The 26,509-nt window shown below is 40.2% G+C and overlaps 1 protein-coding gene across 4 annotated transcripts in view; it reads left to right on the top strand.

Moving 5' to 3' along the window:
• Positions 1–18,822, top strand: part of MANBA (mannosidase beta) — a 135,188-nt gene extending 116,366 nt beyond the window's left edge. For all 4 annotated transcript variants that reach the window (XM_028848647.2, XM_078002035.1, XM_001101549.5 and 1 more), the window contains 5 exons: positions 1,025–1,189; positions 9,577–9,721; positions 13,426–13,568; positions 14,385–14,642; positions 17,577–18,822. In XM_028848647.2, coding sequence (XP_028704480.2) covers positions 1,025–1,189; positions 9,577–9,721; positions 13,426–13,568; positions 14,385–14,642; positions 17,577–17,801 — 936 coding nt within the window. In that variant the 3' untranslated portion in view covers positions 17,802–18,822. The remainder of the gene's footprint in view (positions 1–1,024; positions 1,190–9,576; positions 9,722–13,425; positions 13,569–14,384; positions 14,643–17,576) is intronic.
• Positions 18,823–26,509: the final 7,687 nt, after the last annotated feature.

Here is a 26,509-nt window from a genome sequence, read left to right as displayed (position 1 = left end):
ATAACCTTTTCCTTTTACGGTAATGGGCCCATGTGTTGCTTAATTACTGGGAATGAGAAGTCATACTTTATGAACAGGGATTAAACTTTTTAAATTTTCAGGTTTTTGGGTGGAGGGGCAGACTATGTTTTTTCAAAGTCTGTGTAACTTGAATTAAAACTCTGGATGTTTTCAGATGTAGCCAGCAATTGTCTTCTTTCTTAAGTACTAACACTGCATTAAATTATAGGCCTAAAAGCCAGAATGATTGCTTTTTTTCTCTTTTATTGTAGAAGGTATACTCCAACAAATGTGAGTTTTTTTACTTTGTTTTTTAATTTGAGCTGATGATAAAAGAAAGATCCTGTATGTTAGGATAAAACGGATAAAATAAAGATCCTATAATTTGGGCCTGGCTTAAAAAATGAAAGATTGATTTTTTTAGGGGAGAGAAGTAACATTATTTGGTTTGTGTCTTCAACTATATAAAAATTAAACATATGCATCGGTTTCATTTACTAATCACTGAGAAACAAGTGAGCAGTGTAAGTGCTAAAGCATTTACTCTCATAATATTCCTATTACAGTGTAATAGGTGTTTTATTCCTATTTAAGAATTGTGACAGTTTTAACAGAGTGTCAACTGCATTCTATTATTAAGTTTTGACAAATGAATACTAGATAAAATATTTACCTAAGTAGATAAAATGATATTTTAAAATACATATAGTAAATGTTTCAAAAACCAGCAATATGTTTTGATAAAACAAGAATCTTAAGAGAAACACCAAAATATAACTTTCTTAGTTGGAGGAAGGGAGGATATACGTACCAAACCCTAGTTTTGTGATTCTACTTTCCACAAGGCTAGTCCTTCACTGAACAACAAGTAGGATGGCAAAACATTTATGAAACTGGAGCCACAGAACAAACCTCGAGCTTTTTTAACTTTCGAGCTCTAACTTTCCAGATTTGTTAGGAACTTATAGAAGAGTAGTTTTACTGCTAACTTTCAGATTTCTAATTCTTATTCTTTATTCGAAAGGTCTCATCTACAGAGGACTGGTCTTTCAGTAGCAAGTTTTCACTTCATCGACAACATCACGAAGGTGGTAACAAACAAATGCTTTATCAGGCTGGACTTCATTTCAAACTCCCCGAGAGCACAGATCCATTACGCACATTTAAAGATACCATCTACCTTACTCAGGTAAGTCGTTTTCATTCTAGAGTTGAACAGGTTCCTGCAATTAATGTAAGAGATTATGTAGATTTTGTAGGCCATATATGGTGAAAACTATTCAAGTTTTCATTCTACTGCTTAAGGAATTTATTTTCTTCAAAGAACATATATGATGACACATAGGACATGAAATAGTTCATTTTTGGCATTTGCCTCTTACAAAAACAGTTCACAAAATTCTGAAAGAAATTGTGTATGAAAATATTCTCTACTTCAAGATTGCTCTAAAGGTTTAGTAATTAAGGCAGTGCCATTTCCCAAGGATAAAAATAGAACAACGGAACACAATACAGTCCAGAAACAGATCCCTGTATAATATAGACACCTGATTTATGGCTGTGATGCCACCACAATTGAGTATGAAAAGAATCATTTATCAATAAACAGTGCTGTATCATGTGGATGCCTTTATGGGAAAAGAAATGAACTTGATTCCCTATACAAATTAATTTGATTGTTGGGCATGGTGGCACACACCTGTAGTCCCAACTACTTGGGAGGCTGAGGTGGGAGAATTGATTGAGCCCAGGAGTTTGAGACCAGCGTGGACAAAATATCAACAACCCCATCTCTAAAAAATAAATGAATAATAAATTTTAGAAATTTCATTTGATCAGTGACTGAAGACTCAAATGTGAAAGGTACTACAATAAAGCTTCAAGAAAACATGGAATAGCTTCATGATTTTGGGATAGGTAAGAGTTTTTATATAGAACATAGAAAGCACTAACTAGAAAAGAAAATATTGGTAAATTTATACTCCATTGAAATTATGGACACCATTAAGTATAAAAAACACCATTAAGAGCGAGAAAAGGCAAGCCACAAATTGGGGACCAGTAGTTTTAATTCATATATTTGATAAAAGATTTGTATCCAGGATAAAGCAATTCTTATTGCTTTCTATAAAGCAATAAGAAAAAGCCTGACAATCTATTTAAAAATGGACAAAAGTCTTGAACAGGTACTTCACCAAAGAAGATATCCAAAGGGTCAATAAATACATGAAAATGTACCCAATCCTGTTTTAAATAAAGAACATGCAAATTAAAGCCATACCAGGATACCCCTACACACCCAGCAGAATGGCTAAAATTAAAAAGATTGACAATACCAACTGCCGGTGAGGAAGAGAGACAGCTGGACATTTTAGACATTGTTAGTAGGAGTTTTAATGTGTTTAACCACTTTGGAAAATTTTATAGCAGTTTCTACCTAAGCTAAATGTTTGCTTCCTGTTTGAATCAGCATTTCTGCTCCTAGCTATGCCCCTAAGAAAAATGAGTTAATATGTCCACCAATGGATTTCTCAAATAATGTTCATTGCAGCACTATTCACAATAGCCCCAAAGTAGAAACAACCTAAATGTCCTTTAACAGGAGAATTTATAAACAAATTATAGTATATTCATACAGTGGAATACTCCACGGCAATAAAAAAAGAATAAACTACTGATAATCAGCATGAACTTGGATGGGTCTCACAGGTATTACATTGAGTAAAAGAAACCAGACATAAAAGGATACATAACTGTATTGATTTCTTTTATATTGAAATTTAAGTATGTTATAGAAAAAAGTACAGATTAGAAAAAAGAGCAATCAGGATGATAGAGAGCCAAGTAGTATTAACTATTCTTGTGGAGGAGGGTGTGAGCAGTGATTAGGAAGGGGTACAAGAGAACTTTTCTGTTTTCTATCTTGACCTGAGTGGTAGTTACATGGATGTATGCATATATCGAGATTTGTGAATGTTACAGCGTGCAACTTGCTGGATTTTAAAAACAGTTCTATCAAGGTATGATGGACATATCATAAAATCCACACATCTTAAGAGTACAGTTAAGTGATATTTATAGAGTAGTGCAACCATCACTATGGTCCGATTTTAGAATATTTTTGTCATTCTAGAAAGAACCCTTGTACCCATTTACAGTCACTCCCCTTTCCCACCTCCAGCCACAGGACAACATACATCTATTTTCTGTCTCTATAGATTTTACTTTTCTCAGCATTTCATGTAAATTGTATTATAAATACGTGATCTTTTGCATCTGGCTTCTTTCACCTAGCATAAAGTTTTTGAAGATCATCCACGTTATAGCATGTAGTTCATGTCCATTTTCTTGCCAAATACTATTCAGTTGTATGGATATACACATTTTGCTTATCCATTCATCAGATTCATCTGTTGATGGACATTTGTTATATTGTATTCCAATTTTTGGCTATTATGAATAATGCTGTTATGAATACTCATATACAAATCTTCATATGGACATAGATTTCCTTTTCAAAGGGTAGAAATATACTAATGGAATTGCTGAGTTATATAACAAATTTATGTTTATCTTTTTAGGAAACTGCCAAACTGAATTTTGGATGATGTTTTCATTTTACTTTTTTCATTCACCTATTTTAGTTCATAAACCTGTGACCACACTTAAGACTCCATTAAAGTCACTGCTTATTTACCTGCTGTTTTTGTCATTCGTGTTTGAAGTTCTTAGAGAGGAGGTAAAAGCCTAATCCCAATCATAAAAGTTGATCTGAAGTAGATAGGAAAATTGTAAAAACATAATCACAGTTAAATTTTCCTATCTTAGTATCTAAAAACGTACGAATTTTAATCCAAACTCATGCTCACACCTTCATCAGTTTTCTCCTATAGGAAAACACAAACCCCATGATAGAAGCTAAAGCAGAAAACTGTAATCTTTTTTAGAAGGTGATGAAATGATTAGGAGAATTTTAATGTTTCAATCATAATCTTATGGGTTAGGACAGTTTTGCCAGGGTGATGTGTAATTCACGAACTTACCAGAACACAAGGTTAAAGGCAATGCTGGTGTCTGTCCCTTGAAATGTGTTGCACTTTATCTTTGAAGTTTTCCACAGATGATATTCTGTTAAAGTGTTCTGATATATAAAATAGGCTGATTAGTATTTGTGTGTGTGTGTAAGAGACTTTTCTGCTATTGTTTTTTATGCTGGATTTTCTCCTTCCGACTGTTTATTACTCTAACTTTATTACTTTCCTCAAAATTATATTCCAAGAACTGACAGAAATAATTTTTCTTTTCAGAACTGATCAGCATTCAAGGTCCATAGTTAGGAACTGGGCATACAGGTGGAGTTATTTGTTGCCAGTTTTTGTTGATGATGGTTTTGTCTGAGAATTTAGCACTGGTGTCCTCTCAGGCTTTGGCTCAGAATTGGACTTGTCCTCGTGTGGCTTGTGAGTGTCTACCGTGGCACTTTCCAACCTACTAGATGACATCTGTGATGAAAGAATTCAGAGTTATGATTATTTTGTTTTGTTTTCAGTGTCAGATTTTCTTGACTGAAATATAGACAGAAAATGTTAGGGTTTTAGGGTTTTTTCTTGTTACTTTGATTTTAGAACAGTCCTCTTTAATCTGTGTATTAGAAATAAAACACTTCTCTGTTCCATTTTCTATATTCCTACTCCCACTCCTGTTCTTTTTCTCATAGTCTGTCATACTATTCTGAAGAACAGACTGCTTGCCTATGTGCCACTTTTTAGATGGTTTATTAATTAAGGAATATTTGCAACTGTCAGCAAAGTCTTAGCTGAGAAAGCTGTCCAGTAAATTTCTTCACGTTCAGATCCTTCCCTATCTTCTCTTTATCTTATAGTCACAAAGATATCCCTATGGGCTCTTGCCTCTTTAATTCTCCTAGTATTCCAGGATAATCTTGCCTCACCTTTTACTATCCCCCTTTCCCTGTTATATTGTATTCCAAATAGCGCGTATACATGAGCACACCCTCTTAAGCTATGTTACACAGATCTCACTCTCTAATTTGAGGACCAGCTATCTAAATGAACACATCTAAACTAACTTTTAAGTAACTTACTCTACCAGCATGGCCTCTTATTGGCCAGTAAGAGAATAGGCCAGGCCAAGGACATTAGTTACCAAGCCCTTAGCTTACAGCCTTCTCTAGTGCTTTTGTTTATTCTTCATGTATCTATTGAACATCTAATGATGGCTTGGGGATGTCCTTCAGAAACTCATTTTCTTTAGGGCCCATTTTATCTTCCCATGCTGTAAGCAACTTGATCATAAGAACTAAGGACAAAAGGTAGGTGATGCTGCAGGCCCAGGTTTTGATGATACCTGCTGCCCTAGAATAGTTATTTGTTTGGCAAGTGGCACTGAGACATGATGGAAGATCCAGGCCATACGGAGCATTTAAGATGAGAGTAGGGTGGGCAAAGGAGGGGAATGAAAGAGTGACCACTAACATTGTATATTATGTATAGGAGTTTGTATAGGCATCATGTAATTTAAAAATCAAGCAAATATTTAGCATTCTTTGGGTATCTACTAAATGCCTGGTCCTGGGTCATGAAGTGCTTACACCCATATCACTCTTTTCCATTTTATACATGAGTAAACAGGCTCAGAAAAGTTAAATATTTTGCCTAAGGACTCAGGGCAATGAATGGAGTAGGGTTTCTGCTTTTTAACCTGTAATATTCTGTCCCTTCACAGTTGTGATAATGGTGTTTGGTTAAATTGTTAACAGTAATTTTCAGCAATTAAGTGAAGTGGGCATCAGAAATTTGGCACATTAAATAAAGACCTCATTAGAACACTGGAGAAAACCAATGAAGCCAAAAGTTAGTTCTTCGGATAGATCAACAAAATTGACAAACCTTTAGCTAGACTGGCCCAGAAAAAAGAGAGGACACTCAAAATACTAAATTAGGAATGATAGAGGAAATATTACTACTCACCTTACCGAAATAGATAAGGTGATAAGATAATATATACACAATTATATGGCAACAAATCAGATAATTTAGATGAAATGGATGAATTCCTAGAGAAACAACCCATGAAAACTGAATCAAGAAGAAATAGAAAATCTTAATAGCCCTATAACAACTAAGATTGAGTTAATTAAAAAACAAAAAAACCTTCCCCTAAAAAGAAAAATCCAGGACCAGATGGCTTCACTAGTGAATTCTAAGAATGTTTAAAGAAGAATTAAAAGAAACCCCTCATTAACTCTCTAAAAAGTTAGTAATAAGAGGAGGAAACACTTAACTCATTCTGTGAAGCCAACATTACCTTGATACCAAAACCAGACAAATATATCTCAGGAAAAGCAACCTGTAGACTCATAATTCATGAATGTAGACAGAAAAAAAATCCTCAATAAAATGCTATCAATCCAAATCCAGCAGCATATAAAAAGGATTGTATACCATAACTATGTGGGATTTATCCCAGGAATGTAAGATTGATTTGACATATGAAAGTTAATCAGTGTAATAAACCATATTAGTAAAGAAAGAAAAAATACACATGATCATCTCAATAGATGAAGAAAAAGCATTTGACAAATCTTATACTGTTGAAAAAAAGATTTTAAAACTTGCTTCGAATCTACAGTAATCAAGACAGTGTGGTAATGACAAAAGACCAGGTATATCTAATAGATTGATTCAATAAAATTGAGAATCCAGAAACAAATATACATTTATGGTCAATTGATTTTCTTTTTTTAAAAAATTAATATTTCTTTATTTTAATTGATAAATTAAAAAATATATATTTATGGTGTACAACATGATGTTCTGATATGTGTGTACATTATGGAACGGCTAATTCAAGCTATTTAACATATGCATTACCTCACATAGTTCAAGTGTTCAAGCGATTCTCCTGCCTCAGCCTCCCGAGTAGCTGGGACTACAGGCAAGTGCCATCATGTCTGACTAATTTTTTGTATTTTTAGTAGAGACGGAGTTTCACCGTGTTAGCCAGGCTGGTCTCCATTTCCTGACCTTGTGATCCGCCCACCTTGGCCTCCCAAAGTGCTGGGATTACAGGCATGAGCCATTGTGCCCAACTGAATAGGCATATTTTTAAAACTGAAATACACTTGTCTGCTAACAGTGGACTGAGTAATATAGAAAATGACTAAGCATTTATTCCTTTTATGTGTAAAGATTGCCCTTTTTAGGAAAGGATGCATGGATGTGTAAATATAGGTATGGTTTTTAAAGGGGAAGTTCTAGAGATTTTCCAGGGAACTAGGATTGTACAACATCCCTTTAAGAAGTTTAGTGGGCAATAGTCTTCTGCATTTTTATGAACAAAGGTGTCATTCATTAGCCTTGACTGGTACCCACTGGTTTGGATAGATTCAGGTCCATGTTATTAGCATGGTACCATCTGTGTGTGGAGTGTACCGCACTGTGCTGGAGCCTGGAGCACACAAGAGTCTTGGTTATGTTCTTTCATGCTAATTTCCTGTAAGAGAGGCTACTAGACAGAACCGCTTTGTGCTCTTTTCTTTTCACTGCTAGTGAGGGTTAGGAATCCTACTTGCATTTAAAATTTTTTCAAATTTTGAAAATTCTAAGGGACTAATACATTTTACCTATTATACCAGGAAAAATAAGTTATAGTGAGGAGATTAATGTTAGAATGGATATATGAAATAAATATATCTTACAGATAATGCTGAAAATTGATATAGTTTAGAGACTAAAAACTCAAATGTTTATAGGGACCTTGGTCATTTTGAGGTGGCACCAATGCACTTGCTTTGTGAGATTCTTACTTTAGAACATTTTTTTCCAGCTACTGTTGCTGTGGTCCTAGTGGTCTGGTTCCTGAATGAGAAGACATTGCTTTGTCTGCTCATAGCTAGAACCATCTCTTGCCTAAATGGTCTACCTAAGTCCGCTCCAGCCCCCTTGCAATCCCTTCCTCCTTTAGTAGTCTCAGTTATCTTTTGGAAATGTAAATCTCTTCACGTCACCCTTTAGTTTAAAAGCCTTTTGTGACCTCCATTTGCCTTTAGGATGCACACCAACACCTTCAACATGCGGCCTTCCAAGGTCTGGTCCCTGTGATTCTCACCAGCTTCTCTTCCATTGCTTTGGACTTCCTGAGATCAGGCCCTCTTGGCCTTTCTTCAGTTCTTAGCCGACCTGACATCCTCCTCCCATGGCATATTGTCCTCTCTGGAAGGTTCTGCCCTCTCTCTTTTTCCCATTTCTCTTCTTTTGGGCCAACCCTCACTCTATAGCTCAGCCCAATTGCCCCACCATATGAGCTTGTAACATCACACACCTCTCCTACTTAGCATTGGTACTGTTTAATGATGACATGCCTTTCTGTGATTCTTTGATGAAGGCCTGTCTCCCACAAAAGCTGATAAGCCCCATAGGGTGGGCTGGTTTTTTTTTTTTTCTGGGAGGGGTGCCCACCATTCTCAGTATGTAACATATCCTGCAGGTTCTTATTAAATATTTATTGACTGGCCACAATTTCTTCTTGCTTCCCTTCTGGAATTTGACGGCTGTGACTCATGTAAGTCATAACCTCATCTATGACTTCCTTACTGGTCAGCCTTCCTCTATCTAAAGGTTCTACCTTTATCTGAGCTTTTTTGCTTTTATGGGAAAGTGTCTCGGCTTAGTCTTTTGGTGGCCATATGCACCATTCTTTTTCTTCCTCTGTGAAAACCCCAGCCCTACTCTAGGGCCATCTTATTCTCTGACAAATCTTTGCTGCTCTGACCGTCTCTGGGTCCTCAGTGGCCCATTCATGCGCCCCTCCTCAGCACAGCTCCAGGCTAAGAGCATGTGATTCATATGTGTCAGTAACAGCAGCAATAACAGAGACTGATTTTTCAGTGATGATGTCAATAATCAAGGGTCCTGTGTGAAGTTCTTTAGTGTCTCTTAAACAAGAGCTAAATTCATTTGTCTCGTTGCTGCAATTTACCATCTGTTCTGCTACAATGAAGGAATTCCATTCATGAGAAATCTTACATTATCAAAAATCATGACATCAAAACAGTTGTTTGACTAGAAAAAAAGAATTAGGGATTGGATAATATCAGACTCAAAATAACAATGTTATTTTTCTTATAGAATTTTTTTCTAGTAAAAGTTTTTCTTAAAAAAATATCTATGAAGGTATTAGCAAAATGTATCAATGAAAAGAATCTAGTTTTGAACTACATATAGCATTTGCTCTGGAATAGTAGTTTTTGTTTCTCTTTATTGCCTACACTATCATTAGCAGAGAACCTTTTACACCACCCTATTTCCATTGTCACAATAATGATACACCAAGCCTACCAGACAAACCCACTGTTACAGACAACAGCTTCTCTCATGCTAAAGGGCTACTTACAGATCTAGTATAATGTATTCCTAATACCAATTAAATTCCCTAATTTATCCAAATTGCTCCCCCAAAAAAACCCGAAAACGAAACTAAACCCTGTATTTTTCTCAGATCTAGGCAGTCTACATCAAACAGTAACACCAGTGTATGAATGTTTTCTTGAATCAGGTGATGCAGGCCCAGTGTGTCAAAACAGAAACTGAATTCTACCGCCGCGGTCGCAGTGAGATAGTGGATCAGCAAGGGCACACGATGGGGGCGCTGTATTGGCAGTTGAATGACATCTGGCAAGCTCCTTCCTGGGCTTCTCTTGGTGAGTGTTTCAGCGTTCTTTGTGTAAGTGAGAGAAAGCAACACTGTGGGGAGAGGGACTGAGAAAGCACAGAGCTGGAGGGGTCAGATTAGCCCAGGCAGAACTATGACCCAAAGAGGTCATTCTTTAAAAAGCCCGCCGAGGAACTACCTCCACCCAGCTCACCTTAGTAGCCTTTCCATGAGCCTTAGGGTCAACCTCATTATGAGTTCTGTGCCGTGCAAAGTTGCAACAGCAGGCTAAGCATGGGATAGATTCCTATACAAAAGTCTCAGCCACGTGTCTTGTTATTACTGCGTAGAATTTTGAATTTATTTAAGAGGACATTCCGGGGCTAAAGAAGCGTGAACTTAAGCATCCCTTCTTCTGTGTTGGAGAATTCAGTCAGGTAGAAGTTTCGTCTGGTTATGTTAAAGTTTCCCTTTCTCTGATTCACCTTTAAGGACAAATAAAGATGTTCTTTAAGGACATAATGAAGATGTCTCTTAAGGCCATCTTTATTATGCCCTATTTAGCTCTTGGGGAAAAGATAGTAGAGGCAGAATCCCGAATGGGAAAGGTGACCAGTTGAAACAGTTCAACTAGCAACAGGTGAGATGACTGGGATGGAATCTGCAGTTTGAATTATCCTATCTATTCTGGTACATTTAAAAAAAATTAAGGAATAATAATGAGCCTTTGCCCTTCACTAGAGGTGACTTGAAACAAAGTTCAGTTAATAATGTAAAGAATAGTTTGGGGTCATGAGGCAAGGTCACAAAGTAGGAAGGCTGGATAAGGTGTTTTTTTTTTTCTTTTTTCTTTCTTTCTTTCTTTTTTTTTTTTTGAGATGGAGACTTGTTCTGTCATCCGGGCTGGAGTGCAGGGGGTGAGGCTCTTAAACTGGCTGTGAATGCAGATCAAAAGAAATTCATTCCAAACATGTTTTCATTACTGCCAGATGGGTGACTCTTACAGAGAATTGGATTTCTAATCCAGTTTCTCTGACCAAACTCTTTATCAGCACCAACCAGATAAGAGAGCATTGAATGAGAATCAGAGGTAGAATTGGGGGGAAAATCCTTCTAGGATACTGGAAAGGTAGACAAAGAGATATTGTTCAGAGACTCTTGGATACTGATCCTGCTTTCTGTCTGTAGATGAGGTTGTGGACTTCTGAAACTGAGTTTGATTCAAGAAATGGGAGAGCCCAATTTTTGTAAATATTCCTTTAAATGATTCCATGTAGATTATTCCTGAGTTCCTCAGGAAGTATAGGTCTGTGGGGGGAAAAAAAAAAAACACTCAAACTCCAAGTGCTTTTTTGTTTTGTTTTGTTTTTTTGTTGAGATGGTCTCATTCTGTTGATGAAGTGGTGCAATCATGGCTCATTGTAGCCTCCACCCCACAGGCTCAAGCCTTCCTCTCACCTCAAGCTCCTGAGTACCTGGGTCTATAGCTGCACATCACCATGCCTGGCTCATTTTTGTATTTTTTTTCTGGAGACAGGGTTTTGCCATGTTGCCCAGGCTGGTCTTGAACACCTGGTCTCAAGCGATCTGCCTTCCTCAGCTTCCCAAAGTGCTGGGATTACAGACGTAAGCCACTACACCTGGCCTCAAAGTGCTTTTTTAATTCCCTCACTCCACGACAACAATCCACACAGAAGACTTCTGTGACCAGATGTATGGGAAACTTCCCCCACACACCAAGCAAGCAATCACTTCTGCAGTGGACACCACGCAAGTGCCCTCCAATTTAAGTCTGACGCTATCTACCTACAGATTGTATCAGATTCCATAGGTTGAGAACTCAGTTCCACAAAGCTACCTTCCCCCTTTAGATAGCAGTCACAAGTCTGAGCCTCTAGAACTTCTGACTGACCAGCTTCAAGCTGGGGTTCCCATGACCCCCTCTTTGGGTTTAATTTGCTAGAATGGCTCACAGAACTCAAGGAAACATTCTGACTGCTGTATTACAAAGGATATTTTAAAAGACACAAATAAACAGCCATATGAAGAGATACATGGGGTGAAGTTTGGAAGGGTCCTGAGTGCTGGAACTTTATCCCTGTGAGGCTGGGGTGTGCCACCCTCCAGGCATGTGGATGAGGCGTGTTCCTCTTTCTGTCAGCCTTCACGTGGTCAGCTATCTGGAAGTTCTTTGAACTCTGTCCTCTTGGGTGTTATCGGGAGACTTCATTGGACAGCCATGATTGATAACCATGTAGATATGTGATTGGACAAAGCGGGTATGATCTAATACCATTAGACTGAGTGGGGAAACATAGCAAGGCCTGCCCATTCAGCTTCTTGGCCTCTGTGTGAAGCATTTCCTCCTCCAGGGTATGAGGCAGGACACCTTCTGAATGAGTGTCTTATGACCCACAATCAGATTAGAGTCCTGCCTTGGGCTGGTGAAAGGAGGGAAGGAGAAGATCAGAGAGATAGATTCTGTTTTCTGAGGCCTGCTTTTGAGTCCTAACGTACCTCAACATTATAACAAGAGTCTGTAACAAGGGCTATGGTAGTTGTGAGCTAGGAACCTGTATTAGTCTGTTCTCATGCTACTGATAAAGACATGCCTGAGACTGGTAATTTATAAAGAAAAAGAGGTTTAATGAACTCACAGTTCCACATGGCTGGGAAGGCCTCACAATCATGGCAGAAGACGAAGGAAGAGCAAAGGGACTTCTTACATGGCAGTGGGGTAAGAGAGAACTTGTGCAGGGAAACGCCTTCGTTATAAAACCATCAGGTCTTGTGAGACTTATTCATTATCACAAGAACAGCATGGGAAAGACCTGCCCCCATGGGAGGTAACTACCTCCCACCAGGTCCCTCCTACAGCACATGGGAATTATGGGAGCTACAGTTCAAGATGAGATTTGGGTGGGGACACAGCCAAACCGTATCTAACTGTAGAAGAAAAATTTTATATATATATATATATAGTATCACAGTAGGAAAACCCAAGTACCAGAGCTTGGCTGTTTTCTAAACCCTGGCAGGATCCGGCCTGCCTGAGGAAGATCACCAGCTCCTTGTACTTATTAGAGAAAAAGGGTATCAGGGAGAAGCTGTGACAAGTTTTCTGTATCTGCTTCTGCTCTGGGGGCCTCAAAGCCCCCGTTTAACCGCTGATTAGCCAATAAGTCCACTCCTTAGAGTGCCTGCAGGTGGGGAGGTATTTGTTATCCCTTATCACCCGAAATGGTTATACTTTAAAGCAATCAGTAGCTACCTAGAATCTATAAGTTATTATATAAGTTATTATATACAGTCATGTACCATATAACATTTCAGTCAACAACACAGTGCATATATGATGGTGGTCCCATAAGATTATAGTACTGTATTTTCACTGTCCCATTCTATGATTAGAATTACCTACAGTATTCAGCACAGTAACATGCTGTACAGGTTAGTAGCCTGGAGCGACAGGCTATACCATCTTGGTTTGTATAAGTACTCTATGATCTCACAGTGATGAAATCGCCTAACAGCATGATTTGCTAATGCCTGCCCAGATGTTGTAGGGGTGACATGACATAATGTCCAGAGTGGCTCAGAGCCCTTCACAAACATGGGTGCCCTCCACTGTTGACTCTCCCTCACATGCTCACTCCCTTAGAACCCCGAGGAGCCACACGCAGCTGGGCCATTGGACAATGCCTCTCTGACTACTTGACCTTGCCATCTCCTGACACTCTTGATTATTTTCAGAGTATGGAGGAAAGTGGAAAATGCTTCATTACTTTGCTCAGAATTTCTTTGCTCCACTGTTACCAGTAGGCTTTGAGAATGAAAACACGTTCTATATCTATGGTGTGTCAGATCTTCACTCGGACTATTCGATGACACTCACTGTAAGTTACTTGGATTGTTTTCTAAGATCGAAGGGGAGTTTTAGATGATTTCTTTAGTTGTTTGGTTACATTCTTTTGGGAAAATAAAAGAGAAATTAATTGAGAGTCAGAATACATATATTTTAGGCTAAAACCCTGCCATTTATGATGTGACCATAAGCAAAACCCTTCACATCTTGGTGATTCAATTTCTTCCTCTGTAAAATGATACGAGTCTATCTTCTTATGGGGTTTCTATGAGTAGCAAATAAAATAACTAGATGAAAGCAAATCACATATGCTATAAAGTGCCCCTCAAATGCAAGGTTATTTATAATTATGAGAGGCTGGAAATAGTCCAAACTTTATAAAAAGAAATGCTTAAAAATGGCATGTTACAGTGAAAAATCAGTAAAGCTATTCAGAATGGGCATGTGGAAAGCAAATTTGTATTTAAAAAACAAATTTCAGTAAAAAGAAAGGCTAGAAACTCAAAGTCTTAGGTGGCTATAGTTTAGAGGACACTAATAACACTGAAAATAGGTCACATTTACAGAAAAATTACAACACACCAGGTACTGTGCCTTCCATGGATTATTTTTTAAATTCTCACAAGAGTCTGTGACATTACTGCTGTTATTTTCATTCTACATATGAAGAAATGAAGACTGAGAAAGTCATATAGCTAGCATTTTGCAGGACTTGGATTAACACTCAGGTTTCATAGTCTCTTAACCATTTCTGCTACCCTGACTTGCAGCAATTATTACTACTATTGTTCCTTAAAAACACAGCAACCAAGAATGCCTGTTTTTATTCTGTTTTATTTCTCCCCAGGTGAGAGTCCATACGTGGAGCTCCCTGGAGCCCGTGTGCTCCTGTGTGACTGAACATTTGGTGATGAAAGGAGGAGAGGCTGTCCGCCTCTATGAGGAGCCAGTGTCTGAATTGCTGAGGAGATGTGGGAATTGCACACGGGAAAGCTGTGTGGTTTCCTTTTACCTTTCAGCGGACCATGAACTCCTGAGCCCGACCAACTACCACTTCCTGTCCTCACTGAAGGAGGCTCTGGGGCTCTGCAAGGCGCAGATCACTGTAAGCACAGGTCATGGCGGAGGGCAGGGAACTGTGGCCTTGTGGGGCTCTCCTGCTCTTGGGCCAGCTCCTTGCATCCTGAGATTTGCATGTCTCCCCCTTGATGCTGGGTTTCTCTGAGGCCTGGGGGAAGATTGGCCTCTTCCCACTAAAAGCAAACACCAAATGATTTCTATTTCTAATCCAGGATTTGTCAGAGTTGCTGGTGACCACCACTCATTTGTCCCATCACTCCTCCTTAGTGGGCAGGTGCAGCGTGGGAGAGGAGGCTCGAGTCATCACCACTGCCTGCATGTCTACTAGGTTCCAGGCTCTGTTCTAGGTGCTTCACTCCCTAGTCTCTGACTTTCACCACAGCTCCAGGCATTATCATCTGCATTTTATAAGTGAGGAAGCCAGTTTAGGAGGTTAAGTGATGAGCTCGAGGTCCTGTAGCTGGGAAGCATTGGAGCCCAGCTGACGCAGTCTAATTTTAAGTAGAGTCTATTAATATTCACTCTAGTCTCTTTGATTTATTGCTTCAAAGTAGCTAAATCACCAAATCTTTTTATAATTGCCAAGATATAAAAATGGGATGATCAGGATGTGGTGTTATAAAAATTGTGCAGCTGGAGAATTTGGAAGTTGTCTAGTAGTTTGAAAACCTTTCCTTCCTTCTCCCCTACACATAGCAATTGGAAATATATGTACGTATATATGTTTTTAAATTTTGTTATCCTATCTTCTGGACACTCGGGAAATACCTTTCTAGAAAGTTATATTCTCTGTTTTTAGAAAATTTAAAATTTGTTTTACACTTTAACTTCATAGAGAAGGATTTTCTACATTTCATTTAGAAATAATCATATAAAAACACCTAATTCTTGTCTTTCATTTGAAAGAGGCCTAACAACTGAAAACATACCTTCTTTCTATAGTCACATAATAAAATCCACGTTATCGAAGAAAATGACTTACTCTTACATATTTTTTTTCCAAAAAAGAAAAAAAAATTATGTACTGGATGAATTTGCAGTCTCTAAACTTATGATTTTGAAAACAAGATTGTTTTCTTTCCTGAGTTAGGCCTTCATTACCTTGAGATGGGAAATTGGGGTGGGAGAAAAGCAGGGCTCTTTCTTTGTTCTACCTCATTTTGATTTCAGTGAGGCTTGTCCTTCTTAAAGAGATAAAATGATAGTAATAATCATGTTTGTTAATGTTTATTTCGGGGTTAATATAGACTAGGCACTTGGCTTCTTTTCTCAAGGGAGATGCCAGAAACTTGTTCTCCCCCTCTCCCTGAAGCCAGGGTACAAGCTTGAACCCCAGGCTCTGCAGTCAGACATACAGAGAGGAGATTTCCAGTCCCAAGAAGATAACCAGCGTGAGCATGGCACCAGCATCTCTTTCGGCCTTGGTCTTCCAGCAGAAGCTGATGCTACCCTCGCAGCTTCCTGGGCAGGCTAGCATGAGCCACATGGACCTTGTTCCTGTGGCTGCTTTAGGACCTTCACTGGAACAGCTGGGCGGTGTGATCTGGGAATTTGCCATCTAAATTCAAGCCTGAATCTCTGAGGCTGAAGAGCTACCCGATGCACTTTATTAAGCTTCTTTTCTGCTTCTATCAATATAGGTTTCCTTGTTTATAACTCAGAACCCTGAATGATAACATATTACACAAATATGTGAGGCTAAATTATATATAGTGAAAATGGGCCGGGCGCGGTGGCTCAGGCCTGTAATCCCAGCACTTTGGGAGGCCGAGGCGGGCGGATCACGAGGTCAGGAAATCGAGACCATCCTGGCTAATACGGTGAAACCCCATCTCTATTAAAAAAATACAAAAAATTAGCCAGGCGTGGTGGTGGGCTCCGGTAGTCCCAGCTACTTTGGAGCTGAGGCAGGAGAATGGCATGAACCCAGGAGGCAGAGCTTGCCGTGAGCCAAGATCGCTCCACTGCACTCCAGCCTGGGTGACAGAGCCAGACTCCGTCTCAAAAAAAAAAAAAAAAAAAAAAAAAAAGGCCCTTTGAAATTCTTTATGTCACACATAACATATTATGTAAGACTGAGATGTTGCATCACAAATGCACACATTAAGAAACCAGGTTGCACTCAGCTCCGTGCTCACACTAAGAGACGCTTGCAAACCGCGCCCCGCCTCCCCTGGGGAGCAGCGCATCCTCACTGTGGGCATATGCTATTCGACTAATTAAGTGGAATGGAGCTGACACGATTTAAATTGCACTCTCTCTTTTTGCTGCTATTTTGTGGAATTCACACATGTAAAAAAAAACAATAATGTGGCTTAACAATGCAATAAAAGAGAGAAGCTCTAATGGTAGAGCTTTTGTAAATTTCTGGCAATGGGCTTTCTAGATTTCTGGATCTTTTCAGAAGACTCGAATGTAAGCTCCACAGTTGGGCTCTGTAGCTAGGTCCAGATATATCCTTAGAAAGTCATTAAAACCACCCAGGCTGTATGTAAAAATGTTGCTCTCTTGATGATACGCTGAGAAAAACTGTAAAAGATGTAGAGCTTTGAGCTTCCTGTGAAATATTCTCCTTAATGATTGGAGATGATGTATTTCCTTGGTTTGTGATTATAATTTCCATATATTATAGTATATAATATATATTATATTATATATTATATATTATATATATATAATATATATGGATATATATAATATCCATGTATATATATATATAAATGGATATATATATATAAATGGATATATATATATCCATATATATTATAGTAACTTTCCATAGCCTATAGTCATTTTCCATGTATTGTTATGTGTTTGAAACTGCACTGTAGCAGTTGTAGAACCAAAGTTGTGGGCAATGCACTCCTTATTAGGCCCACATAAATGTTTCCAGGAACTTATACAGACTGTGTCACTCTTCCCTCATCCTTCACTTCATTCATTTTTTTTTCTTTTTCAGGCCATCATCTCTCAGCAAGGTGACATATTTGTTTTTGATCTGGAGACCTCAGCTGTCGCTCCCTTTGTCTGGTTGGATGTAGGCAGCATCCCAGGGAGATTTAGTGACAACGGTTTCCTCATGACTGAGAAGACACGAACTATATTATTTTACCCTTGGGAGCCCACCAGCAAGAGTGAGTTGGAGCAATCTTTTCATGTAACCTCCCTAACAGATATTTACTGAAGGAATCTAGGTTGTATTTTCAGTGGACAATGGGAATAAAGCGTTTCTAAAGCACTGGCTGGAGAGGAAGGGAACAGAGACAAGGAGAGAAGCCAAGGGACATGTCTGTGTGCCGCCACCCATCTGAGCGATTGCTCTGCGAAGAGTTGTACACTGAACACTTTCAGGGGAGGCTGTTTACCCAGGCAATGTCCTCAAACAAGCCTGTGCCGGGGTGTCCTGGAATCTCTGCCAGGACTGTGTTTTTAGCCCTTCACCTTTCAGCTTTAGCAGGACCTGAACCAGTTATAACAAGATGGCCCTGCAGCTGGTTACAAGAATGTGACATGGCAGGATCTATGGAACCAAACGGAAGGTTTTGAGGTGATGTAGGTCTTTCATAGTTAGCTTTGGGGAATACTGAATACACAAATGAAGTGCTTTGTTATTATTTCAGGGGGAATGGCGATTGAAGTGCTACAACAGAGATTTCGTGGTGGTAGCCATATTGATAGACAATTTAGGAGGTTTATTGTTGCTATTTGATTACTGTTTGGGGTAGGACAACTTTTTCATTTATGGGTTTTGTTGTAAGATATTGCTTTAACAACAACTTCTTTTTTTAAAGGCTGTTAGAGTGATCTTCCTTTGAAAAGTGTGCTCACATGAAAATGAATGTCACTGAGATCACTGGAAATTTCTAGGGGTTCTGACATTGGTCATCACCCATGTGGGCTTTAGACTTGGCTAAATCCAATATGCTTTCCAATGCAAAGCCTGCGAATTGGATTTAAACTTGTTGGCCCTGGCAGCAAAATGGTGTTCCTTTTAGCTTGAGTTTAAATCATTTTATTTTTATTGGCTAATTATAAATTGCTATGGAATTGTCTTATTATACATTATTCTGTTTATAAAATTACATTGATGATAAAGCAAATGAGGCAAAATGTTAATGAGTAGCTATTTGGGTAAAGGTATATGGGTATTTTTCTGTGCGTGTGAAATTATATGAAAATAAAAGTTACATAAATTACATTGACAACTTGATATTTCATCTGTGGCTTATTTAACCATTCTATAAATATTCAATTTTGCCCAATACTGTGCTGGGCCCTAATTTCCATTTAGCTGTAGTTATTATTCTGCTTGGTAAACTGGGCGAGTTTGAAGAATCTAAACTAAGACATGTGAAAGGTCTTCTCTGGACACAGTCATGTAAATGGTTATAGAACGGACCAGCAAGGAGTGTCTGGCTTTAAAACTAAGATATTATTGGCCGGGCGCGGTGGCTCAAGCCTGTAATCCCAGCACTTTGGGAGGCCGAGACGGGCGGATCACGAGGCCAGGAGATCGAGAGACGATCCTGGCTAACACGGTGAAACCCCGTCTCTACTAAAAAATACAAAAAAACTAGCCGGGCCAGGTGGCGGGCGCCTGTAGTCCCAGCTACTCGGGAGGCTGAGGCAGGAGAACGGCGTAAACCCGGGAGGCGGAGCTTGCAGTGAGCTGAGATCCGGCCACTGCACTCCAGCCTGGGTGACAGAGCAAGACTCCGTCTCAAAAAAAACCAAAAAACAAAAAACAAAAAAAACCTAAGATATTATTAGTGGTTTTGGTTGAAAAATGAGAAGCATTATGTTCAGTGACTCTAAAAGTAGCTACAGACAATCCAGTCTTCTCCTTCAGTATCTAAGAGTATCTTTATTTTATATGTTCACACACACACACACACACACACACACACACACACAGCCTTATCGAGGGGACTAGGACTTAGGGCTGGGACTCCATAGAGTCTTACTTGATAAATATTATATCATGTTCTTATGACTCTTGCAAATCCCGTTTTAGCAAAGCGTTGCTGCGGGCGGGGAGGTCTGCTCTTCTTCACACCTGTTCGTGTTCTGCCAGGAGCCCTGAGAAAGGGCTTTCAAGCTGATGGGCCAGAGTATACTTTGTAGTTCACCCTTCCTAGTTCTATAACCTGAATCAAGTTATTTAACTTCCTGTGCTCAGTTTTCTTGTGGCTAAATGGGAGTGGTAACACCCACCTTGTAAGTTTGTTTTGAAGAATAAATAAAATAATTTAGCTCAAGGACTGGGCCCCACATTGGCACATAGTGACGCTCTGTAATGGAAGCACCATCCTGGGCCTGAGCTTGGTGTCCTGCAGAGGGTGAGGCTTCCAGTCACAGTCTCTAGATTCAAATCCAGGTTCTGAAGCTTCTGACTGTGTGACCTTGGGCAACAATTCAACCTTTTGAACTGTAGTTTCCACCTCTGTAAAATGGAGCTAATGATCCCTCACCTTCAAAGGTAGTTGTGAGGCCTTAACAAATAGGGTCTGGAACAAATTAAAATGCTAAGTATATGGTGATTGTACTTTTTAACATCACATTCATTATCACCCAGTTAGTACAGAAAGCAATAGTAAAAATGAAGTGAAGAGAGGCAAATGGTAAGTTCTTACAGCAAATTCTTTCTGAAAATAATACCAGAAAAGAATAATTTGTAAGGGAAGAATAAATTAAAGGACATAAATATATGCTGACACCAGCTTCTAAAAGAAAAGAAATGTGCCATATACGTATTATTCCCATTAAGGAATAGTAATAGCCCAAACATTCTTCCACAGTTCATGTGTGGCAGTACAGTTAGCCATTTTTTACTTTTTTCATGGATATATCTCACCATGCAGGAATACAGTCTGATGCACTTACTCTTGGCTTTGAGATTCTGATAGGGTTTTTCTGTTAGTGGTTGTATTCGTCCATTCTGGCATTGCTGTACCTGAGACTGGGCAATTTATAAGGAAACGAGGTTTAATTGGCTCACAGTTCTGCAGGTCGTACAGGAAGCATTGCACCGGGCATCTGCTTGGCTTCTGATGAAGCCTTGGAAGTTTACAATCAGGGCAGAAGGTGAAGCAGGGACAAGCATGTCATATGGCGAAAGCAGGAGCAAGTGAGAGAGAGTGGGTGGGAGGTGCCACACACTTTTAAACCACCAGATCGCCTGTGAACTCAGAGCGAGAGCTCATTTATCACCAAGGGGATCTGTGCCTATGATCCAGACACCTTTCAGCAGGCCCCGCTTTCAACACTGGGGATTACATTTCAACATGACATTTGGGTGGGGACATATATCTAAACCATATCCTTAGCTGTGCGAATAATAGGATAAAAAGACCAGAACCAGGTTCTACTGTCATGCTCTTGCAAAGCACATTCCAGAGAGAGTGGGGTGAAGAGAGATCAGTTCCCAGGATTCTATCTTCCCATTTCAGAACAGAGAGAACAATAAAAATCATAATTTTCTCATTCACAGTCATGATAACTCTTCTTATTCTCTCTCTCTTGTTTTCCTTACTTGACTTTTCAATGTGAGACATTTTCAAACCATGAGAAGTCACTTGGAAAATAAATAGAAAGATTTTGTTCTCTGTTGGAATGAAGGTGAACTAGAGTGCAGAAGAAATAAAGATATGTTTCCCTAACATTCCTAAAGTGACAAAGACCTGAGATAGAAAGAATATTCTCTTGGGCTATCTCTGGCTCTCAGATATGAAACTTATTTTCCAGCTTGGTAAGATTTAGGGAGAAAAGCAGGTAGGTATTGTCTGTGTGAGAAATTCAAAGCATTTGAAAACATCCCCAGAGTCTGGCTTGACTGAATGCAATCTTATTAATTCAATAAGCACATGCAATTAAAAGGGTTATGCAGAAAAGACAGTTATATTTCCAAGTGAATGGGAGAAATCTTGTTTTCTAATTGATTTATTAGAGGCATGAACCAGAGTAGCATACAAACCTTAAAATCACTGGCAAAACAGGTGTTAAGACAGGTTTATATTCTGCCCCTAGACACTGTTTAACTTAAGGATTTAGTCATTCATTTATCAAGCATGTATTGCAGGCCACTCTGAGCAGGCGTTGTCCTTGTCACTGGGGGTATGGCAGTGAAAAAGGCAGACAAGTCCTAGTTCTCATGGACCATCTATTGTAGGGGAAAGAGTCACTAAGCCAGTGAACGAGGCAATTCCAGCTGGTGATGAGTCCTTAAGGTTAATGTGACGGCGACAGGGGAGCAACATTAGATAAGGCACCATCTTGTTCAATACTTTAGGGAAGCTTTTTGGAAAGTTTATGGTAAAAAGTAAGTGAAAAAATTTCAGTTGAGAAATGAGTCTTTAAAAACCTTTGTTGTAATTAATACATAAGGAAAGAAAAGCACAAAATCAGCCGGTTAGCTAGTTGGGGCTCTGAGTCTGTGGTCCACAAGCTGGGGGTGAACTAACCTGCCAAGACATCTTTAAGTCCTTGAATGGGGCCAGTGAATGAGCTTAGCAAAGAGAAGAGCAATGCATCACTCTTTCATGTTTTATAAATATCTCTCCTTATTTCTGTAGACACGGGTTACCGAATCTTGCCGTGAAAGAAAAGTTTGCTTAACCCCTTAGGTTGGTCTCTGTCTTTAAACAAAATGTATTGAGCTCCCCCGTGTGCCACATCATGCTATGCAGTGATCAAGTACACATGATTATAACAACACCTAAGTTACCTACAACTCTCAGGAAATGAGACATTCCGGCTCACGAACATTTCTGTTTGGGAGCTAGCACTCAGCCCTGCCTCATCATTTAGGTGGGAACAACCCTCTTGTTCTGATTCTGTTCCTGTTACTTTTTGTCGGTTTTGTGAAATTTACTGGTCCACTGCCAGTCGTCGGAGCAGACACTGTTGGCTGGCCACCTCACAGCCAGATCCTCCTCCTCTCTGCTAATAGAGGTGGCCGTGTCCAGCCTCAGAGACTGAATCATAATTTGTTATTCTAATCCTAGTCCCCTTTGCCAGTGATTGAGGTAGGGTTAGGCCCATGACACATTTCAAGAATGAATCATAAGTTGATGTCTAACGTGGGGTTTCTGGGGGAAGGTTTCCCTGCCTGATAAGAGATAGACCTGAGGTGAAACTCTCTGCCGTTGGGTAAAATTGAGAAGTTACTTGAGGGCCTGGAACACTTGGAGCTGCTGCAGCCTCTTTTTGGTGACCTGAAAGAAACATTTTTGACGCGGGGTGTCAGAGATGTTTAGCTGCTAAATTAACCCTGCAACCTTCTAACTTTGGTCTTATTATAACATGGTAAAAAAAAAAGGCTTAATTGTTTAATCTTGGAGTCAGGTGTTCTGATTTTACAACTCGAAGCATCCTAATTGATACAGCAGTTAAAGGTGTGGGCATTGAAATCAGACTGACTCGTGTTTCAGTCCCAGATCCACCAGTAGTAGGCTGTTCTTCACTGGATACAGGCTACTGAGCCTTTCTGTGCCTTAGTTTCTTTAAACACAGGAATAATAACAGTATCTGCCTCATAGGTAAATTGTGAGGTGTAAAGGAGATAATGCATAGACTATTGATAGCACATGATAACTATCCACCAAATGTGAGCTATTACAATTATCATTGCCTCTGTGTGAAGCCATCAGAACAAACTTAGGGAGGTGGGCAGAACTGAACGTGTGCAGGCATGGGTGGTGGCTGTGAACAGCATCAGCCAGGGGAACTGGGGGTGTCGGGGGCAGCAGTGAGCCTGGGAGAGGAGCAGGTAGGACCTGGATCCCCCCACACCCTGCCTGGTCATCCTGAAGATTTAGGTCATATTTGGCCAGCAGGTCATGGTCTAGACTATGTTTTAAAAAGTTGAATTACATGCTAACATTTAAAAAGGGAAAGATTCCATGTAAAATATAGATATATCTATCTCTGATCTTCTTGTAATGGTAGTTTTTAAAGCCCTTATTTGTTTAACCCACTTAGAGTCAGGCATTCTCATGTTATAATTAAAAGCAGCCTCGTGGATAAAGGCATGGGTCTTTGAGGTCAAACAAATCTGGGCCTTGGAGAGGGCAATGTGGGCACCTGGGTGTCCTATTAGCTAGGGGATGCGTCACCTACTTCCTTGTGCTGGGATGCTGCTGTGGCAATGGTACCTTTAGTGAGGAAGGCTGTTGGGGACATAATTTGCCAAAGTGGGTGAAGGAAGGGCCCCTGTTCTTTTACAATGAGCTCTCAAGCCAAAGTGGGTGACTGGCCTGCTTCCCTACCCATATTTTTGGTATTGGAAAGAAAAGATTTTTAACTAGTCAACTTACAAACGTGAGTGAGATTTTGCCTTGTCAAAGATCCAAACTGTGTGTGCATGCATGTGCGTGTGTAAGTGTGAAGGCTGCGTGTGGTGCAAGGGCTATGGGCTCATGCTCTGATACTGAACCTCCCAGTACTGGCCTTGGACCAATCACTTAACCTCTAAGCCTCAGTTTCCTTATCTTGAAGGTGAGATTAATGGTAATAACTATCTCACAGTGAAGATTAAATAAAATAAAGATATAAATGTAGTAAATGCTGGTTTATCAATATCATTCCTCAAAGGATAAGGCTGGTGGTGGCTGGAGGGATCAAGCCTAAGAATCTTTCATTCTGCTTGCCAAAAGGAAAGAGCAACTTAAGCGTTCTGTACTAAGGGAAAATAATCATTAGGCTTCATGACCTGAGTTGAAGGAGAAAAATTCAGGCAGAAAGCTGAAGAAATTTCTAATTCCTTTTTTTGGTAAGGTTTTTCCAATTTTACAGAAGCAATAAAATAAAATAAAATTGAGTAGCACTAGGCAAGCCGGCTGTTGGATGGTTGTGCAAAGTTCTGCTTCTTCCAGCAGAGGCCTCTTGTGCTCAGGAAATGAGGCTGGTGGTGGGTGGAAGGGACTGCCCTGGGCCAGGGTGCTGGCTTCCTGGAGGCTTCCCCAGAGTATGGGGCGTCTGCTGCCTTCAGTGAGGGGAGGGGAGTCTAAGGAAACACTTGAAGGGCTGCTCCCCAAACCCCTCACCTTCTGGGCTTCAGGGAGCGGGATGCCAGTGCCCCAGAGGAATGCATGAGTGTGAAACTACCTTAAAGAAGGAAATAAAGAGAAAGAGAGAAAAGAAGGGAGGGATGAAGGGGGAAAGAGCTGGGAGAAAGAGAAAAAGAAAGAGAAAGAGAAGAGTTGAGAGAAAGAGACTAGGAGAGAAAGAGAAAGGAAAAAGGAAGGGAGAGAAGAAGAATGAGAGAGAAAAGGTTAGAAATGGTGGGAGAGAAAGAGAAATGAAAAAGGAAGGGAGAGAAGAAGAATGAGAGAGAAAAGGTTAGAAATGGTGAGAGAGAAAGAGAAAGTGGGGGGAGAGAGGTTGAAAGAAGGGAGAGAAAGGAAGACAGAATAAGAAAAGGAGAGAAAGGAAAGGAGAGAGAAAAGACAGAGACAGAGGGAGAGAGAAAGGGAGAAAGAGAAAGGAGGGGGTGAGAAGGAAGGGAGGAAGGAGAAAGAAGGAACCCAAAGGGCGGCTCTGTTTGCTGAGCTCTCATTTCTTTCCTGGCTCCAGGGCTAATAAAGGCTGAGCACCAGCATAGCTGGATCACAAGGTTCAGATCCACAGAGCAAATTTGTCCACTTTCTGCCTGCCTTTTGGTTACAGACAGGTCCCAGACTTAACAATGGTTCGACTTATGATTTCATGACTTTTTGACTTTATGATGGGTTTATCAGCGTATTAGGTGCACTTTCGACTTATAATTGGTTTCAGGACATAACCCCATTGTAAGTGGAGGAACATGTGTATTTCATTTCCATCCACTGTTGCTACCTTGGCAAAAGGGTGGCATATAAATGCTTTTTAATTCAAATTTACTTACTATGGATCTATGAAAACTTGGCACCAAGCCTCCTGAATAGATGATTGACAGAGGAGAAGTCAGATGAGCTATTTAAAGGCTCAGTAACAAAACAATCAGGAAAGAACCAAAACTGTGAGCTATGGGCATGATTTGGGGAAAGGAATTACATTCTGCTGTTGGAGGGACCAAAATGGTCCTTGGCCCACACGTTGTGTGCATATGTTGCTCATCATTCAAGATGTGCATTTGCCTAGGCAGTAAAAGAAGGCAGGGCCAAATGGTGGCTTTGACCTTCCCAGATCAAAACTGGGCTGGAGAAGAATGCTAAGGACTGCCTGCATCAATCAGGCCTGAGAGGTTCGCTCATCCATGAGCATATACACACTTCCTGGTACACATGGTCTCCATCTACTGGGGAGGTAAAACTCCCCCTGCTACTGTGGTCGCAGGCAGCAGTGGTGGAGGGGCAGGGGCTTCAGGACCTAAAGGAAGAGAACAGGAATGTTGCTTTTTGGCAGCCCTGCTCCTGCAGCAGGACCTGTCTGTGGGATTACGATGGGTCTTTATGGGGATGTCATTTCTGGTCCCTTTGGCCTCTCTAGGCCAGGCTTTGCCTCAGCTGTGAGGCAGGATTCTGCATTAACATGGGTGGCCCATGGACAGCTTTTTGGGGGTCCTGGCTTGAATTGTTGAGGGAAGGTGAAGGGACACAAAGAAATGGCAAAAAGAGGCAAGTGGTGGAGAAAAAAAGCTTCTGGGGCTCCCAAAGCAAAAGGAATGGGGCTGGAAGGAGTGGGTAGGAGGAAGAAAGTCAGCATGGACTCAAGGCCTCTTCCTGGGCCTGTTCTTGGGGACTGGTGCCAAGCATGATGTGTGCTGAAGTTGAATTAGTTTGTTGAGGGAATGCTGGCTTCCTGCTGTTTGGCCACCCTTGGATAATACTTCAGAGCCCCCAGTTGGCAAGCTTCTTCCCTCTCCTGGGCATGACCCACCCCTTCGAAGCAGTTGTGTGTTCCATGACGCACTGC

This window comes from Macaca mulatta, chromosome 5 (genome assembly GCF_049350105.2).
Source record: "Macaca mulatta isolate MMU2019108-1 chromosome 5, T2T-MMU8v2.0, whole genome shotgun sequence".
NCBI classification, from domain to species: domain Eukaryota; kingdom Metazoa; phylum Chordata; class Mammalia; order Primates; family Cercopithecidae; genus Macaca; species Macaca mulatta.
The sequence above is the reverse complement of the archived record's forward strand: the minus strand, read 5'-3'. Positions and strand labels throughout refer to the sequence as shown.